A 19,759-nucleotide genomic window follows, 5' to 3' on the forward strand; every position below is an offset into this window, starting at 1 on the left:
TTTGTCTATTTACATTTTTTTTATGATCTTAAAGTGGGGAAATTATGCAAAAAATATAAAAAAATAGAGGGGGGGGGGGGCAATACTTTTTCACGGCACACTGTTTTATACTGTGGGGAGTGAGACTCATGATGTGGTGCGGTGATGGTGTGTACAATTTCCACTGCGTGCGCCTGTTCGCCTGTCGTAACGAGACGACGTTCTATCCATCTTCAGAAAGGAGAGCGTGCAGGTGGAGGAAATTGACTGAAGCAGTGAAAAAAGACGGCGAATTTCAACCACCATGTCTTATATAGTGAGACTGTGTTGAGGGTGTACTAAAACATGCACTCATGAAAGTGGAACCACGTGAAGTTTTTACTCGCACATATTGAAAAAAGGGTCGCATACGCGACCATTTTGATCGCAGTGTCAAGCCCTATATATGATAGTATTGTGTTCTGCCCCCTACTTGAGCCTTCACCTTATCGTGGTGGAGTTTGTGTGTCCCAATGGTCCTAGGAGCTAAGTTGTCTGGGGCTTCACACCCCTGGTAGGGTCACCCATGGCAAACAGGTCCCAGGTGAGAAAACAGACAAAGCACGGCTCCAAAAACCCCTATGGAGAAAGAATCAAATGGATCTAGGTTTCCCTTAGCCCCGGACGTGGGGCTCGAAGGCGAGCACCTGGCGGCTGGGCCTGCAGCAATGGGGCCCGGCCCGAAAGAGTAATGTGGGTCCCTGTTCCCATGGGCTCACCACCAGTGGGAGGGGCCATAGGAGTCGTGTGCAGTGTGAGCTGGGCGGTGGCCGAAGGCGGGGACCTTGGCGATCCGATCCCCGGCGACAGAAGCTGGCTCGAGGGACGTGGAATGTCACCTCTCTGGCAGGGAAGGAGCCCGAGCTGGTGTGTGAGGATGAAAAGTTCTGACTAGATATAGTCGGGGTCGCCTCCACAGACTGCTTGGGCTCAGGTACCAGTCCACTTGAGAGGGGTTGGACTATCTTCCACTGCGGAGTTGCCCACGGTGAGAGGCGCCGAGCAGGTGTGGGTATACTTATTGCCCCCGGCTCGGCGCCTGTACGTTGGGGTTCAGCCCGGTGGACAAGAGGGTAGCCTCCCTCCGCCTTCGGCTAGGGGGGACGGGTCCCGACTGTTGTTTGTGCCTATGCACCAAACAGCAGTTCAGAGTACCCACCCTTTTTGGAGTCCTTAGAGGGGATGCCCAGCACCCACTGGGGACTCCATCGTTCTGCTGGGGGGCTTCAATGCTCAAGTGGGCAATGACAGTAAGAGGTCTTGCTTGGGGTTTTGTTCACGAGTGACGGAAGAATGGAACGAGAGAGCGACAGGCGGATTGGCAGTGTCCGTTGTGGCGAAGAAGACGCTAAGCCGAAAGGCAAAGCTCTCCATTTACCGGTCGATCTACGGTCCTACCCTCACATATGGTCACGAGCTGTGGGTCGTGACCGAAAGAACAAGATCCCAGATATAAGCGGCCAAAATGAGTTTCCTGCGCAGGGTGTCCCGGCTCTCCCTTAGAGAGAGGGTGAGAAGCTCGGTCATCCGGGAGGGGCTCAGAGTAGAGCCGCTTCTCCTCCGCATTGAGAGGAGCCAGATGAGGTGGCACGGGCATCTGTTTAGGATGCCGCCAGGACGCCTCCCTGGTGAGGTGTTCCGGGCACGTCCCAAATGGAGGAGACCCCGGGGACAACCCAGGATACGCTGGAGAGACTACGTCTCTCGGAAGGCCTGGGAACAGCTCGGGATCCCCTTGGAAGAGCTGGGGGAAGTGGCTGTGGAGAGAGAAGTCTGGGCTTCCCTTCTAAAGCTTATTTATTGCCCCCGCGACCCGACCTCGGATAAGCGGAAGAGGATGGATTGATGTGTTCTGCCATTTGGAATTAGTAAGACGCTGCAACCGCACACTAGCTGTTTGCAAATACCTCCGCCTGCTTCTGCAGCTCTTCCTTTAGATCATCGAAGTAAGTGGCATCTCCGTCATCATACTCCGCATCAAATCTCTCTTTCAGCCTGCGTTTTTTATCCAAACGCTTGTTTTTCTGGACTTCAGCATCATCCACCTCCTTTGGCGTCTCCTCAGCTGCATCTTCATCACTTTCACTTTTCTGTTGGTCAAAATAAAAAAATAAAAGATCATTACAAAAGTAGTGGAAAAGGAAGTTCATTGCTAAATTTAAATGTTTATGATGTACACCATAGGTGTCAAACTCAAGACCCAGGGGCCAGATCTGGACACCCACATCATTTTTACTGTATGTGGCCCATGATTCTTGCTCAAATCTGGACCAAAATTTCATATGCAATGAATAATAACGTTGAGATACTTCAGGCATTTTTTTTTTTAAAGACAAGACAAAATGACACAGGGAATTAAAGAATCAGATTTTGAATAAACTTCACTTATCTGAAAATGGTCAATGTGGCGGTAATGACGGCAGCTTTAAGGGACAGACATTTTAGTAAAAATAAGAGAATTTGAAATGTTTTGTGTATATGATGGGAAATCATTGATTCTATTATAGTTGAAGGAATTTATGGTCAAAGTTACACCTTTTTAGCATTTTTTAGTCGAAAGCTAAAGCTTCATATATCCAAACCCTGTGCTCGTGACAGGGTGAAAACTGTAAAATACCACCATAAAACCGCTCAAAACACATACTAATATTAACATGAAATTTGAAATTAACATGACTTTGTAAAGCGCTTTGGGCACTGTGATAGTGTCGACAAAGCGCTATATAAGTGAAGTCACAGTTAGTCATGAATTTTCCAAGCGCACCTCGGCTTTGTCCTGTGCCCCAATTTGGCCTTTGTGGACTTCGCCTGTTTCCAGATCTTCAAAATCTCCATACACCTCATCTACATGAAAGAAGTCTTTGTTAATGATCAGATCAACTAACAAATCAGAAACAATTTTTAAAAATCCAGCGTTTTCCCTGCATATAGCATTCGGAGGCAGCAGCCGCCTCGTAATTTCCGGTCACCTCCGGGCTCTAAAACCTCTGACATAATGAATGAAAACTGTTACTTGACCAGCGTTCCACGAAGTTTGCCGTCATGTTTAACTGCTGAGCTGTATAAGAAACGGTTGAAAGTCGCTCCTAAAACCATCGAAGAAGAGCCGCAAATGACAGATATTATTCCTGCAGATGCGCCAGACGATTTAGTCGATTTTTAAACGGGTAAATAAAGTTTTTCAGGACATGGTGGTGAAACGAGTGTACAACACATGCGTAAGGACAATTCATCAAATGAAAAATAGAAGGCTTAAATGCTCGGCCTCTCGCATCTGCACACACATGCACTTTTGTTACATTGAATTTTATATCAAAGAGGTGTCGTGTATTACTGTTCTATTTTTATCAAATATATAACTGAATTCAAAGAAAAGTTTAAAGAACAATACTATTTACCATGCTCCTTCAGGAGGGTGGCAGCATCTTGGTCCTCCTCCCATTTCCCCGTTACAAAGCAATCCCTAATGGAGTTCAGCATCTGAATGGGACAATTAAGACCTTTCAGCTATATTTAATCGAAATGATATTATACTAACCCACTTAGGTGTGACAATACACTACCTCCTCCAGATCCCAGTTGTGGGAGGAATCAGGTTTGAAATGGGAACAATCAAGAGCATTTGCTTGAAACCTTCTACTCTTCTGAGGTCTGTTAACGCGAAAGAGTCCTCCCAACTCCTCCTCATCATCCTCGTCACTCTCCTCTTTTGCCTCAGCTACTATAAAGAGACAACAAAAGTTGGCAAAAACAGCACAAATAACAGACTATGCAACATCAGAAAGTGGTAGTTTCATTTCATGCATTCTGTTAATAAAACAAAAAATAAAAGAATACAAAACTAAATTTGGACTTGCTGCCTTGAAGCCTGTAGAAGGGCACCGTGTGATACCTGAACCGTAAACCAGTTTCCGCAGATTGGGCAAAGCTTCTTGGTGGCGGAGAAAAGCTTCAGATGCCTTCTGCTGCAGACAGTCTTTCCACCGCAGAGCCCCTGTCGACCCAAATAAAAAAGGTCCCATGAAGTGAGCTCAAGGACAAACAAACTCCATAATAGATGCAGATAATATACCGCTGGTAGTGTCAAATTTCTCCTTGGATAAACATGGGGGTGTTGATGGTCGCGCTTAAGAGGTCATGTAAGGATTTTAAGGCAAAAGTGTGTGTTGGGAAGATAAATTTAAAATAATAATAATAAACGACGAAACGTACAAGGCCAATTTGTCATGTAAATCAAAAACTGCAGATCATGTACATGACAACAATTTGCATGACAATATGCATAACGTTGTGACAACAGAGTGGCGTTTTTGTTGGTTCCAAAACAAAAATATGTGAATAGGTGAATTTGCAAATGCCGAACAGAGAATATGTGGGAGTCCACTATACATGCAGTTCCCTTCAAAAGTATTGGAATGGCAAAGTCAATTCCTTTGTTTTTGTTGTATACTTAAGACATTTGGGTTTGAGATCAAAAGATGAATATGAGACAAAGGTTCAGAATTTCAGCTTTTATTTCATGGTATTTACGGTACATCTAGATGTCTTCGACAACTCAGAACAGAGCACCTTTTGTTTGAAGCCATCCACTTTTCAAGTAAGGAAAATTATTGGAACGTGATTGATGGATTTTCTACCGCTTATCCGAGGTCGGGTCGCGGGGGGCAGTAGCTTTAAGCAGGGACGCCCAGACTTCCCTCTCCCCAGCCACTTCATCCAGCTCTTCCGGGGGGGGATCCCGAGGCGTTCCCAGGCCAGCCGAAGGACATAGTCTCTCCGGCGTGTCCTGGGTCGTCCAAGGGGTCTCCTCCCGGTGGGACGTGCCCGGAACACCTCAACAGGCTGGCGTCCGGGAGGCATCCGAATCAGATGCCCCAGCCACCTCATCTGGCTCCTCTCGATGTGGAGGAGCAGCGGCTGTACTCTGAGCTCCTCCCGGATGACAGAGCTTCTCACCCTCTCTCTGAGGAAGAGCCCGCACACACTGCGGACGAAACCCATTTCGGCCGCTTGTGCCCGGGATCTTGTTCTTTCGGTCATGACCCAAAGCTGTTGACCAAAGGTGAGGGTAGGAACTTAGATCAACCGGTAAATTGAGAGCTTCGCCTTTTGGCTTAGATCCTTCTTTACCACAACGGACCGATACAAATCACTGCAGCGGATCGGTGCAGCTTCTGCACCGATCCGCCTGTCGATCTCCCGTTCCATTCTTCCCACCAAATATTGAATGTTATCCACTTTAGGTCAATTTAATAATGTCTATTCCAATACTTCGTGGCTTCGAACAAAAGGTGCTCTATCCTGAGTTGTTTAACACATCCAGATTAAATAATACTACCGTGAAATAAAAAGCTGGAATTCTGAACTTTTGTCTCATATTCATTTTTTGATCTGAAAGCCAAATGTCTTCAATATACTACAAAAACAAAAGGAATTGACCTTGCTGTTCCAATACCTTTGAAGGGGACTGTATGTATAGTGGACCCCCACATATCCGACCACCTTGTTTCTTCAGTTTCTCAAGGTACCTTTTGCAAGGCTCAAAATGTTTTTCTCTTTGAGGAGCAGTTATGCTCATAATGTCTTCATTTGAAGTGCAACTTTCTCAGTTTGAGGAGCCCATTTTTACATGTTTATCACACAGGCACCCTAAGTAAGGGATTTATTAAGCAATAAACATATGACAATATAATGGGGGAATTGAATGTAGGGCTGTGACTACACTGAGCAAAACCTTGAAGCACCCTGTATGCAAGTAAAGTCAGTGTTCGGAAAGCTGTTTTTCGACACAAACTAGTTCAAAATAAGTTCACTTCACCGTCCCCCAAAAATACACTAGTTAATAAGTTCATAGTTCATTTTTGGAAGGGTGAACTAAATTTTTAACTACCATAGTCCCCGCGCTCAAATCACGCTCTCAATGTTGTTGACGGGTTATTAGATTCAAATTACTGGCATTTAATTTCCCCCATATTGCCACCCATTCAGTCCACACTAGTGCTGCACCTTTCACCCCACAATCATAGAACCATGAGGGAAAACCTGTTTTGCGTGGTGTTTTTTTTTTTTTTTTTTTTTCCTTCTTTTTTAAAATGAGGAATTAAAACAAAAACAGGGCTTTTGTCCTTACTCGGCAAAGAAAAAACATACAACAAAGTATAGGGGATTTTCCACCAACCAGCCCAGGAACTTTAAGTTCCTGGTAGCAAAAGGTTCCTGGGACCCATGTGGTTTGTGTTTCCATCGCATTTATTAGTCCAGGGGCGCTTAAGCAAATAAGGCTGATGTTGCTCATTACTGACACCAACGGGATCTAAAATAAATGCTGGTCTTTTAAGCTTTACTTCATGTCTTATTTGATATCCTAATCTAAGTTTTAAATATTGATACCTGTAAAACAAAACCCTTTTTTTTTTTTTATCCAGGTGAGGCAATTGAGAACTGATTTTCATTTGCAATGCCAACCTGGCTGCAGACAGTCTTTTAGGCAGGGAGTTTTATTATATACACAGGTATGTCTTAATAAATCCAAATATCCTAATTTATTAGAGTACATCTATTCTCAATCATTGAGATGATAGAATATATTCTAATTGATTGCGATGACATAGATTGTGCAACAGAAGCCTGCAGATGAATATGGATGTGATTATTTACCTTATTTTCACAAACTCCGACCCCTGGACATCGGTGTAAACAGGGCGTTCAAAGAGAAGTTGCGAGCGGCGTGGGCGCCATGGATGACAGATGGCGAACACAGCTTTACTAAGACTAGGAGGCAGCGCCGGGCGAGTTACGCCACCATTTGTGAATGGATTGCGGATGCTTGGGCTAACGTGTCCGCTTGCACTGTTGTTCGAGCTTTCGTAAAAGCCGGCATCATTTCTGAGGAGCCCCCCCCCCCGGCAACGAGACCGACTCCGACGAGTATGAGAGGCAACCCGCCGTGTTTGATGGAGAACTTGCCCGGCTGTTCATTTCCAATTACAGAAGACGAGGACTTTGATGGATTTGTAGATGAGGATTGATCAAAAAAATAAGTACATTGTTACATACTTCAATAAAGTACAACGGAACTAATTTTTGCTGCCGCTGCCTTTTTAAAAACATTGTTTTAGCGTAGATGCATGCTCCCGTATGTCTTCAGATAGCGCATGTTTTACCATGCCTGCCCCCAATAATACGGTGCGCCTTATGTATGTGTTAAATACAGAAATAGACCCCGTAACTGAGACTGAGCCTTTTAATACGGTGCGCCTTATGGTCGTGAAAATACGCTAATTGCCTGAAAGCCAAGACGCTAGAAAAACTTGTCTTTTTAAGATAAATAAATAAATGTAGACGCTTGCAGATGACTATAAAATGTGATTTGTTGTTTTCAAATTATGGAACTATGTAAGGATTCAGGCTCATGTCTCTATTGCATTTTCCAGGTGATAAACCACATCTATCGTCATTTGCAAGCTTCTGTTGCGGTATGTCATCGCAACAAAATAGAATATATTCTAATTTATTTAAATGCACCTGTATGTAATAATATATAATATATTAATAAAACTAACTACCTAAAAGACTGTTTGCAGCCAGGGTGGGATTGCAAATGAGAATCAGTTCTCAACTACCTCAGATGGATAAAGGATTAGGTTTTAAAGGTATCCAAACTATTTTGAAATTTAGATTAAGATATAAAATAAGACATTGAAAGCTTGAAATATTTGCATAAACTACCCTGAACTAATTAGTGCAATGGAAACACAAGCCACATGGGACGCAGGAACGTTTTGCTACCAGGAACTCAAAACTTCCTGGGCTGGTTGGTGGAAAAGCCCCAAAAGAATGCCTGGTAGCTCGAGGAAGACCCTACCTTCCAGGAGGAACTAAACAATCCAGGGTGAACCTTCCATATCCTGGTAGTTATTTTCAGTGGGGACACAAGGGGAACTCAAGCTACTAGGGTAGCTCGGGAAGTTCCTGCAAAGGTTCCTGTGGTGGGAAAGCCCCTTCCGACAGGAATGATGGTGAAAGGACATTGATAACGTTGCATTCCTTAGAGCTCTGGCTGACTCTGTTAACAACATATTTAATCTGATCTATTCTTATATTACAAAACAAAATAAATTCCTTTTTATGACGGTGATCATTCACTGTTTTAACTCAAACATTCCGATACAAATAATTTTCCGAGTAATCAATTTCTACAATTACGTACTGTACGACAAGACAACACATTCACTCCCATTTACGCAGTTTCCCTAAAGGCACCTCTCGGACTCACCAGCTGCGATGTAAATATGAACGGTTGAAGCGGTCGCACTGAGTCAGTTGCCAAATAGCTTACGTTTATGATAAACGAAAAGGGGGGGGGGGGGGGGGGGGGGGGGGGGATATCCCGACATATGAAGGTTGGTATATAGTGTGTTTAGCCGTCTTAATCAGGATCTTTGGCAGCGGAAAAAGGTCCATGTTACAACCTTACATGTCAAGGGTGCGCGCCTTGCATTTCACAATGAAATGCTACCATACTTTGGCCATTTTCCGGCTTTTGCGCTTGCATTGTTCTCATCGATTCAGCTTTGCCCTCGCCAGCAACTAAGCTTAGCTTTACCTCCGCCTTTTCGGTGATGACACAATCGCGTTGTCAAGTCCGTGAATCTGTTGGGCACAGTAAACAATCTGTGATCTGAAGTTTTGCTTTTCAATGTCTTTTATGAGATGCAAAAAGCGAATTTTGACTTGCAAGTAGCAATGCGAGAACGCGTAATTCAAGCCTTGCAAAATATAATGACGACAAGCAAAAACAGCTCCATTTCCATTGTTTTGTTGATAATAAACAATTATATTTAATAATACAATTAAGCATTTGTATTCTTCAGGTTAAATGCCTTTGTGGTATCAGGTACTATAATGAACAAGAAATTGAGTGTATGCTCCAGTTAGCCACAACCATGATGACCGTAAAGCCGTGATGTCACTGCAACATTCAAATCTGAATAATTGCAGTAATAAAGACGGTCACCTTCGTCTTTGTGTGTAAATGTTACCAATAGTTTGTTGACTGCAATAAAAACATGCACTTACCCGGTTCTTTTTCCGTTTCCTCTTCACTATCGCTCGCTGTCATTTTCACTGCGGTTGGAGCTGCATCCTCCTCTTCCTCTTGGGCGCTCTTATCATCATCCATCTCTTCATTGCCGCTCTCTTCTTCATCCTCATATCCTTCCGAGCAATGTCCAGAGTCTCCTGCTTTACCAGCCTCCCCTTCGCTCCCACTCATCTCGAGGTCGTCCTCACTGTCGGCGAAAATAGGCAACTCGGCCACCGCTTCTTGAAAATCCATTTTCTCCTCCAGCTTCTGTTTCTTCACTGTTGGGCCACCTTCGTCACTTGTACATTTATCACTTTTCTCTCTCACAAAACCGGAGAACTTTTTGTGTGCACAATCCTGCTCCTTGTGATCACCTTCATTGTCACTGTCTTCGTTTTCACTGTCTTCGTTCTCACTGGAGTCACTGACGTCACGTTTGTCATCCTCCTCCTCTTCAGTGAAGATCACCTTTCTCCTCTCTCTGTTGCACACAGGATCCCAGATACACTGCTCCATCTGGCCCTCGTTTTCTCTGACCCACACAAACACAGAAAATGTCTCATGTATAAAAAAAAACAACAACAACAACAAAATCTCAGTTCAATATATAGTCCCCTCCAAATGTATTGGAACGGCAAGGTCAATTCCTTTTTGTTGTACACTGAAAACATTTGGGTTTCAGATCAAAAGATGAATATGAGATAAAAGTTCAGAATACCAGCTTTTATTTCATGGTATTTACATCTAGATGTGTTAAACAACTCAGGACAGAGCACCTTTTTGTTCCAAGCCACCCACGTTTCAAGCGAATACCACTTAACGGCTGGTGGCATAACCTTTACTTGCAATAACTGCATCAAGCCTGAGACCCATTGACTACACCAGACTGTTAGATTCTTCATTTGAAATGCTTTTTCCAGGCCTTTACTGCAGCCTCTTTTAGTTCATCTGAAACCCAAATGTCTTCAGTGTACAACAAAAACAAAATGACTTGACCGTGCCTTTCCAGTACTTTTGGAGGGGACTGTATAAGTAAATACGTTTAACACCACCACCACAAAAGGGAAAAAAACTGTTGTGTGAAAACGATATATATCGTGGCTACGATACAAAATGTCTAGAACGGTATATCATTTATCTTGTTTGGTGTTTTGCTTTTCGACAATTTGTACACTAGTCAAGAACAAAAGACACAAAGAGATACTTGCACCAAATTTAGCAGAGATAATTTCTATCTGCAGTCCATCCATCATTAGATTTGCCTCGTGGCGACTGAGCACAGTTTGCCTTATGACTGGGATCAATGGACTTGTTCAATCTGCCGCTGGAGCAACGTCTTGTGCCACATAGTTTCAAGGAATCTATCATTACACCAGTACCTAAGAAGTCTCTGTGACCTCCAAAAATGATTGCAGACCGACTACTCTGACTTCAGTGCTGATTAAATCCCTGGCGCGTCTTTTACTGGACTACATCAATGTCAGATTCATATTTCCACAGGTCCATTGCGCTTTGCGTACAGGGAAAAATATATCTATGGAGAACGCAGTTCCTTGTGCTTTAAATTCCCCCTGATCAGAACCCGAGCAGAGTTCTGTTATTGGACTTCTGTGCTCATCACAGATTGTCCATAACAACACAATGTTCAAGCATAAGGGTGCCCATATGTGCACTTGGCACCAGGGCACCCTAGGCCGCAGTTTGACGATCAAGTTTGTGTCTTGGCCGTATGTCTCGGTCACTCGGGTGAAGGGAGGGGCGGAGCTGTCAAATGATCACCACCTGGTTGTGTGATGGCTCCGATGGCGGGGGAAGACGCCGGTCCGACCAGGCAGGCCAAAACCTATTGTGAGGGTCTGCTGGGAACGTCTGGCAGAATCCCCCTGTCAGAAGGAGTTTTAAATCCCACCTCTGGCAGAACTTCACCCACGTCCCGGGGGATGCGGGAGACATTGAGTCAGAGTGGACCATGTTCCACACCTCTGTCACGAGTGTATTTACTATACAGACTCCAAAAAAACAACAGCTTTGTCATGCAGCTCTTAAATTGTGACTCCCCAAACTATTTCAGCCCACTTCTAACTTGAGAAAACACCTTTGCGTTAAGTTGCAGATGTTTCTATTGTTGTGGATATGGCAACAGTAGCACTATCCTATGGTGGTGCAAATGCACACGCACTCACAATCACCAAGTCTGCTCAGCAAATAAATGAATATAACAAATGTTTCTGTAGGGCCCAATGCATGTGTTGTTGGTTTTTGGGCTGTTAAAAATGTAAATGGTGGCAGGTGTGTCGAGTCCCATATATTTTTATTTTATTTTGTTTGATGTTTATGCTCTGATTAAAAAATACAAATCTGAAGTTACTCAGGTTACTCGAGTGTTTTTGATTGAGTAGATTTTTACTCTTACTCAAGTAAATACTGAGTCATTTTATTCTTAATAGTAATCAAGTACAATACTTTGCTACTCTACCCACCTCTGGTGGACACCAGCGATGAGGGATGCCGTCGAGCTGAAGGAGGAGTCCTATCGGGCCTTTTTGGCTTGTGGGACTCCTGAGCCAGCTGATGAGTACTGGCTGGCCAAGCGGAATGCAGCTTTGGTGGTCACAGAGGCAAAAACCCGGCCCTGGAAGGTGTTCGGTGAGGCCATGAAGAAAGACTTCCGGAGGCCTTCGAGGAAATTCTGGCCCACCATCTAGCATCTCAGGAGGGTGAAGCAGGGCACCATCAGCACTGTGTATAGTGGGGATGAGGCGCTGCTGACCTCGACTCAAGATGTTGTGAGCCAGTGGGGAGAATATTTCGAAGAACTCCTCAATTCCTCCAACACACTTTCCCATGAGGAAGCAGAGTCTGGGATCTCTGAGGCGGCCTCTCCTATCTCTGGGGTTGAGGTCACCGAGGTGGTTAAAAACCTCCTCGGTGTTAAGGCTCCGGGAGTGGATGAGATTCGGCCAGAGTGCCGAAAGGCTCTGGATGTTGTGGAGCTGTCCTGGTTGACACGCCACTGCAACATCGTGTGGACATCGGGGACAATGGCACTGGATTGGCAGACTGGGATCGTGGTCCCCCTTTTTATGAAGGGGGGCAGGAAGGTGGGTTCGAACTACAGGGGGCTCACACTCCTCAGCCTCCCTGGTAAGGCCTATTCAGAGGTGCTGGAGAGGAGTGTCTGTCGGAAGTCGAATTTCAATTTCAAGAGGAGCAGTGCGGTTTTCGTCATGGGCCTGGAACAGTGGACCATCTCTACACCGTTGGCAGGGTCCTTGAGGGGGCATGGGAGTTCACCCAGTCCTGTAGGAGGTGCTTCGGGAGTATGGGTTACCAAACCCCCTGATATGGGCTGTTCGGTCCCTGTACGACCGGTGTCAGAGTTTGGTCCGATTTGCCGGCAGTAAGTTTGATTCATTTTAGGTGAGGCCTAGAGCGGGTCTAGTTTGGTGGCCTCAGTATTCCAACTCTGCTTTTTGCTGGAGCGGTTCCGAGCTGAATATGAAGTGGTTGGGATGAAAATCAGCACCTCCTGAATCTGAGACCATGATCCTCAGGTGAAAAATGGTGGTGTCCTCTCCAGGTCAGGGATGAGATCCTGCCCCAAGTGGAGGAGTTCAAGCATCTTGGGGTCTTGTTCACAGGGTAAAGGAAGAATGGAACATTAGATCGACAGGCGGATCGGCGTAGAATCTGCAGTGATGCGGACTTTGTATCAGTCCGCTGTGGTGAAGAAGGAGCTAAGCCGAAAGGCGAAGCTCTCAATTTACCGCTCGATCTACGTTCCTATCCTCACGAGCTGTGGGTCGTGATCGAAAGAACAAGATCCTGGATGCAAGCGGCCGAAATGGGTTTCCTCCGCAAGGTGTCCGGCCTCTCCCTTAGAGATGGTGTGAGAAGCTTGGTCATCCGGGAGGGGCTCAGAGTCGACCTGCTGCTCCTCCGCATTGAGAGGAGCCAGTTGCGGTGGCTCGGTCATCTGATTAGGATGCCTCCTGGACGCCTTCCTTGTGAGGTGTTCTGGGCACGTCCCACCAGGAGACCCCAGGGACGAACCAGAACACGCAGGAGAGAGTATGTCTCCCACTGGATGTAGTGGCTGGGCTTCCCTGCTAAAGCTACTGCCCCTGTGACGCAACCTCGGACAAGCGGAAGAAGATGGATGGTATTTCTATTATTTTTGGTAGTTTATTGTGCGCCCTTCTGTAAGGTTATCATCAGCCTTTTCCACATATGGGCATGTTTTCTCAATCATAGTTTTACTTTTGTTGCTGTACATTGTATGTTGTTTGTATGCTGCTGTGCTCTTTCAACTCTCCAATGTTGTGCTCCACAAATGGCATACAAACTAATTAAACTGATTCTGAAATAGGACGATTCCCATTCACGAACAAGGGAAAAGAAACAAATATACAGTTCATGCTCGGCCTGTCGTACTTTGTAAATAAACACTATGCGCACGAGTACTAACTTATTGTGCCCATTATCTTGTCCAGAACCATGTTTTTAATACACTGTTTCACCTGCTCTGTGCTTTCACGTCTGTGGAGTCCACAGTCGCAGAGCCGCTGAAAACCGTCACCTTGCTGGCAGCCATCTTGGCATCCAGAGTCACGTGTGTGTCAATAAGAGACTGGACAAGCTCCGTAGTGGGTCTTATCTCCTCCTGTGTAAAAGGAGGAATAATTCATTTTATTCTAAATAAACCTCCAAATTACTATAATGAGGATTATTACACACGTGCTCTTGATAAACATGGCGCGCAGGAAGGTCGATGTACACAGCATCTTTGTCATACACCACTCCACCAACTCCAGCCATGGGTGCATAGAGTAGCCGCTCTCTCTCATTCAGTGCCCTTTTCTTCTGAGCACCTGGAAGTGGACATGGGTCAGGCAGAAAGTTCACATCGGCAACCTGGAAGTCTCCAACACCTGAGAAAAGGAAACACCTTACATGTTTTTCTTTTCTTGAGGAACTGATTCCAAACACTTAATGCAAAAAATAAATAAAAAAAAAATACAAAAAATAAAATTCCAAATGAACACCATACTGCACATACATACCCGGAATATGGACATGGCTTTTGTTTTTCAAATATGTGCCTCGAAGGTAGCCATAAAGTGACACTTTCCGATCACATTTCAGGTCAGTTCTGACCTTTTCCGGGTCGGTCAAATCCTCCATGCTATGTGAAGAGGCAGGGAAGACTATTTAGACAAGTTCACAACTGTGTCTATTCAGGGCAACAACAAAATACAAAAAAAACTGTGCTACCATTCCTTTCATTACTGATGGTTCTCCTAATACATTTGTATGACCTGTAGCTGTGTCGAGGCCTACGCAGTTGGATTGGCTGACATGGCAAGATGGCGCCAGTGTCTCAGGCAGGCCAGCAGCTGCTCCACTTGTGTGCGGTTTTTTCCCCCAGTTTTTTCTGTTTGCAACACTTGTACAAACCGTCAACTCTCAGCTGGCATATGATCGCCAAAGGCTACTAGATCCGAGGATCACAGCTGGAAATGTGTGTAAATTGGACTATCACCGGGGGGGGGAATGGAGCCTCCTTTCCAATCGGACATCCCTTCATACCGCTGACGCACTCTTGCTCCACCGCCTCGGCGTAAAAGGCACAGACGCCGGGGAAAGCGTGGTGGCTGCCTTGTGAGGCTTGAGGGCCGTGTTGGCACGTCCCGATCGAGGTGGTGTTGGACCCGGTCCTCACCTGTGTGTCGCTCAGCGTTCCCTGGACCCTGTCCCTGCCTGTCTGGTTACGTTGGCAGGCTCCGATGTGGTCTTCCAGCCCCGCGGCCCCTGCCCTCTATGGCTCTCCTGAATCTGGAGTATCTGTGCCCTCTTGTGTCCTCGTCAGCTGTTCACCCTGACCTTCCAGCTCCTGCTAGCTTTGGCCTGGTCGACGCCAGATCACTTGAGAATAAAACATTGGTGCTGTTCGCTGTCAAGCAGTCGAACCTCGCGCTGCCGAGTTATTAACTCTTCCACTGCTGCTTACTTCTCGACTGCTTTCAGTCAAAAATGTGTCATACCCGCAAGTGTGTATAATGATACTGAGGCTCTGAACTCTTGGTTCCCCCGACACCTGTTACACTGCTGTGGCTCCATTGAAACCTAGAAGGCAAAAAACTAAAACAGAGCCTGAAACAACCCATGCTTCCAGACAGGCCTGTCGAAGAGCTGAGAGAAAGTGGAAAAAGGACAAATTACTAGTGCCTTTTCAAATGTTGAGAGACTGCTGGCGTCATGACCAATCCACTGCCAGAGCACTTATTTCATCCCCTAGTTTTGATCCTTCAGTGTTTCGTCCCTGCTCTGCCGTTTTAGACCATTTTGAACCTGTGGCGCTACACTTTGTGCAGAAAATTGTTTCGTTATTTGAAAGCCCTCAGGTTCACCAAGTGATATTGTCCCTCCCGACTTTTTAAAAAGGAGGTTTTCCCTTCTATTGGGCCATCATTTACTGCAGTTATTTATAGTAGTCTGTCTGCGGGAGTGGTTCCCATTCATTTTAAACACGCCATTGTGCAACCTTCGTTTAAAAAAAACCTGGGCTGGATCCCACTGTTTTGGCAAATTTTAGGCCCATCTCCAAATTGCCTCTCCTTTCTAAAATCTTGGAAAAGATTGTTTATTCCCAGGTTATGAAGTTTATTAAGAAACAAAATTATTATTTAGCCTTTCCAATCTGGTTTTAAAACATTGCACAGCACCGAATCAGTGCTTTTAATGACATCTTATTAGCTACTGACTCGTGTCACTGTGTTGTCTTACTACTTTTAGATCTGACTGCAGCCTTTGATAATGTGGACCATGATATCCCGATTACTCGTTTGGAGCAGTGGGTGGGCATCAGCGGTACAGCACTTGAACGGTTCAGGTCCTACCCGTCTCAGCGTACCATTTGTGTTAGCGTTGATGACTCTGTGTCCTCCACTGCTCCCCTTTTACATGGGGTGCCACATGGTGCCGTGCTTGGCCCTCTCTTATTTTCCCTCTATATAGTCCCACTCTGCTCAATTCTCAGGATGCACGGTATTTCTTTTCATTGCTATGCAGATGACCGTCATAGAGCTCTGCCCCCCTTAAAAAGTCAGATTTTTGTTTAGGCAGCTAGCAAAAACCAAACCACTCCTTCAGAAACAGCACTTTGAAATAGTGATCCACACCTTTGTGATTACTACAGTGCACTATATATGGGGGTTAATGGGTCTTCCATTGCTCATCTGTAACTGGTTCTAAATACTGAGTCTCGTCTTAACTGGCACAAGACAGCATGAGCATAATAATAATAGGTGATCTATTTTAGCTTCACTCCACCGGCTGCCTGTTCGCTTTAGGATTCATTTAAAAATTATTTTATTTGCTTTTAAAGCCTTGAATGGCCTTGCCCCATCGTACCTCTCTAGTAGCTGCTGCACTCCTACAAATTAAGGTGGGTTTTTTTCTCTTCACACTAAAAAAGTAATGACTAGCCACTGCGTTAACCACTCAGTAAAAAACAGGACATGATGGGTTCCTGAGAAGGTGGTCTCACCGGTCAATCAGCACATAAGGGTGGGATGTCTGCCAAACGAGGGGACGAAATTTCATGACAGAGATGAAGCGGCCAAGGTTCTTCACTTCCTGTGTTTGATACTCCCCGTACACCATACCAGACAGATAAAAGAGCTTGGCACCCTGCAGTTTTCAAACAATAACCATGTTAGCGCAGGAGAAACTGGAGTTTCAGTAGCTTCCTCAAGGACATTTTGACATGGTCACAGGCTCAGGTTTGACTCCGCAGCCTTTGGCTCGGGAGAAAACCACCATGGCACCTCAAGGTGAGGGGTCTACGAGCATGGGTGTAACTGAGAGTAGGAAAATATTATTTACCTGGTAGACCTCCGTCCAGAAGCGATGTTTTAGGTTTTTCTTGGTCTTTCTTAGTGTCTTGTTGTTCTTAAAGGAATCTAGGTGAGTGAGCACACCCATGATACGAGGAAAACCATGCACTTGGCATATGTTCAGGAATTCAAACGTTTCCATTTCAAAGCCAAAGCTGGCATCGATCAACATTAGAACCTAAAAGAAAAAGACAATTATTTAGTTCTTCTATTGACCTTATTAATAGAAACAACATAAACTGACTCGAAAACTATGAGTGATTGATCCCTGCGGCAAAATTGCTTAGAAACTGGTATAAAACAGCCCTGAGTGAAATCCATTTGGGAAGATTAATGTAATTGCTAATAAATTCCTGATTAAAATGTCTGTTTCCAGTTAACACTTACCAGGTCGGCTACTTTTGCAAGGTCGATCATTGTATTTATGTCATTGTTACACTCCATGAAAGTGAGACGGCGCTTCTTGCCTGTAAAAAGTGTCAAGAAAAAATGTTATTCTACAGTCCAAAGGGCCACAATCTGATCCACTTCCCACTTATCGATGCATCAAGTTATCATCACCGAGTTATTCACTCAGACGGTTCACGTCAGCGTCGTCGCACTTGCACACACAGTTAAGCACTTTTGTGTCATGTTACATGTCTTTGTTAATCTATACAAAGGATTTCACAGACAAGAGATACTCGAGACAGTGGCGTGACTCACTGTTGTTTACTGCGAGGATGCCTGTAAGTAGCTTGCTTGTCACTCCCAATACAGTCAATGTTGTGACATTACATTTTTGTCTTGTGTTACCCCAAAAAAAAAATTAATTTTCTTTAAAAAAAACTACTATTATGGTAGGTGGAATAATTGAGTGTCCCTATCCGACTCGTACCGCAGTTGTGCATGCCACAATGACGGTTTAGCGGCTGTTTTCATTCCAACGATGCACTTTTTAATTCCGCCGGCATTACGGAGTTTATTGAGCCATTATTGACATGGATACTGTATTATTTAAAATCTGCATTGCATCAAAAAAACTTCTCCCACTCCGACAAACGTACACGGCAAGGGTGAAGTATGGAGTTGACCATAAACATCCAACACATTAACTTAAGATGTGAAAAGACGAACACACCTGAGACGATGGTTACAGGGCCACATATGTCTCCAAGCTTCTGCCGTGTGAAGTTTTTGATTAGGCAACGAATTAGGGTGCTTTTCCCCACTTTGGGGGGTCCAACTACAACAACCACTACTGGAGGAGGCTCCAGAGGTGTCCGATCAACAAGGGGGACGTGGTGTTTTTTGGTCTTTAGATCCTGTGCCCTGTAGACGTACAGAGAACAACAACAAACACTAAATAGACCAATACAGAAAGCCAAAGGAATTTACAGGACACTGCAATCAGTTTAAATGGTGTTGGAGCAAAACATTTCACGAGCGAGCAGAGATTGCTCACTGACCTGTGGAAAGTCTTGGCCATGCGTACAGCTGACTGCACTGCAAAGGCTTTTGGGTTACGTTTGCGTTCATCCTTCTCTGTTGAGTTTCCCCGCTTCCTCAAATTCTTTTTCTCTGCCTTCGGTCCACTGTGCTTGTGCTGATGTTTCTTTTGTTCTTTAACCTTCCCATCCATTCTGTCAACTACAACAAAATCAGAGCAGATATATGAACAAGAATTAACAATATTTTGCCAAAAGTAACTTACAATATATATATATATATATATATGACTTTCTTAGCATCAACCCTAGTGGCAAACAATACTGTACTGTGTAGTTACCAAGTCGTGGACACAATTAAAGTGACATCTTGGCAAGTAAGCGTTACAATGTTGCCTTTAAAAAAAATTAAAATAAAATAAAATAAAAAATCTAGTTAACTTTGTTATCTACTCACCCGGGAGTGTGCAGGAAACTTGGGACTGAAAAAAAAAATGTCTATTTTGGGATCCTAAGCGAGGCGTGGGTGAGCATTTGGAAAGAAGTCTTGAAGGTTATAAAAAAAAATAATAATAAATAAATAAAAAAAACATCAACACTTCGGCCTGCCTGTTGACGAATAACTTATCAGATGCACAAACATACACTGGCTATATATCTAAAAAGCAATATGAGAACATTTGGAATAAACGAGACAAAAACTACACCACGCTATAATCTTTCGTGAAGCGTGAATTCGCTGCCCACATGTGAACCCACCCGGAAGAGAACGTTCTTCTTCTTCTTCTTCTTTTTTTTCTTCTTCTTCTTCTCTTTTCTTCTTCTTCTTCTTCTTCTTCTTCTTCTTCTTTTTCTTCCTCGGTTTGATTTGAACAGCGTTTTAGGTGCATTACCGCCACCTACCAGACTGGAATATGGATCATCCATCCATCCATCCATTTTCTGTTACAGCTTCTCCTCACAAGGGTCGCGGGCGTGCTGGAGCCCATCCCAGCTACCTTCGGGCGAGAGGCGGGGTACACGTATTGAAGATTAACATATCATTTTGAAAGTTTAATTGATTTAATGTGAGCCTAACTTCTTTCCCTTTTCTCTCGAAAAACTGAGAAGTAAAATGCTGATTTCGTCACACGATTCCAATTTTTTCAATTCCTGATTTTGTGGGTTTCATGAGCTGGAAGGCCAAATTATGTAAAAAAAAAAAACTAACCCTAACCCACAAATAAATACTTGGAATTGTTTAGATTGTGGGCCCTGAATCTATAATCTATGAAAGTTTCACTTTTTTAATGGAATTATGGAAATAAAGAAACTTTTCCATGATATTCTAA

General features: G+C 44.4%; 1 protein-coding gene across 3 annotated transcripts in view; it reads right to left on the reverse strand.

The window, feature by feature from the left end:
- Positions 1-19,233, reverse strand: part of bms1 (BMS1 ribosome biogenesis factor) — a 32,590-nt gene extending 13,357 nt beyond the window's left edge. The window contains exons 1-15 of one of the 3 annotated variants that reach the window (XM_061706471.1): positions 19,188-19,233; positions 18,450-18,630; positions 18,122-18,312; positions 17,389-17,468; positions 16,991-17,179; positions 16,653-16,795; positions 14,167-14,288; positions 13,841-14,034; positions 13,624-13,766; positions 9,097-9,635; positions 3,911-4,012; positions 3,582-3,739; positions 3,417-3,498; positions 2,783-2,862; positions 1,926-2,108 (exon numbers count right to left, since the gene is read on the reverse strand). In XM_061706471.1, coding sequence (XP_061562455.1) covers positions 1,926-2,108; positions 2,783-2,862; positions 3,417-3,498; positions 3,582-3,739; positions 3,911-4,012; positions 9,097-9,635; positions 13,624-13,766; positions 13,841-14,034; positions 14,167-14,288; positions 16,653-16,795; positions 16,991-17,179; positions 17,389-17,468; positions 18,122-18,312; positions 18,450-18,622 — 2,379 coding nt within the window. In that variant the 5' untranslated portion in view covers positions 18,623-18,630; positions 19,188-19,233. Of the gene's footprint in view, positions 1-1,925; positions 2,109-2,782; positions 2,863-3,416; positions 3,499-3,581; positions 3,740-3,910; positions 4,013-9,096; positions 9,636-13,623; positions 13,767-13,840; positions 14,035-14,166; positions 14,289-16,652; positions 16,796-16,990; positions 17,180-17,388; positions 17,469-18,121; positions 18,313-18,449; positions 18,631-18,885 lie in introns of all 3 variants that reach the window. The other 2 variants (XM_061706472.1, XM_061706470.1) reach the window with 2 other exon arrangements.
- Between the last annotated feature and the right edge of the window lie 526 nt (positions 19,234-19,759).

This window comes from Phycodurus eques, chromosome 19 (assembly GCF_024500275.1).
Source record: "Phycodurus eques isolate BA_2022a chromosome 19, UOR_Pequ_1.1, whole genome shotgun sequence".
NCBI lineage: Eukaryota > Metazoa > Chordata > Actinopteri > Syngnathiformes > Syngnathidae > Phycodurus > Phycodurus eques.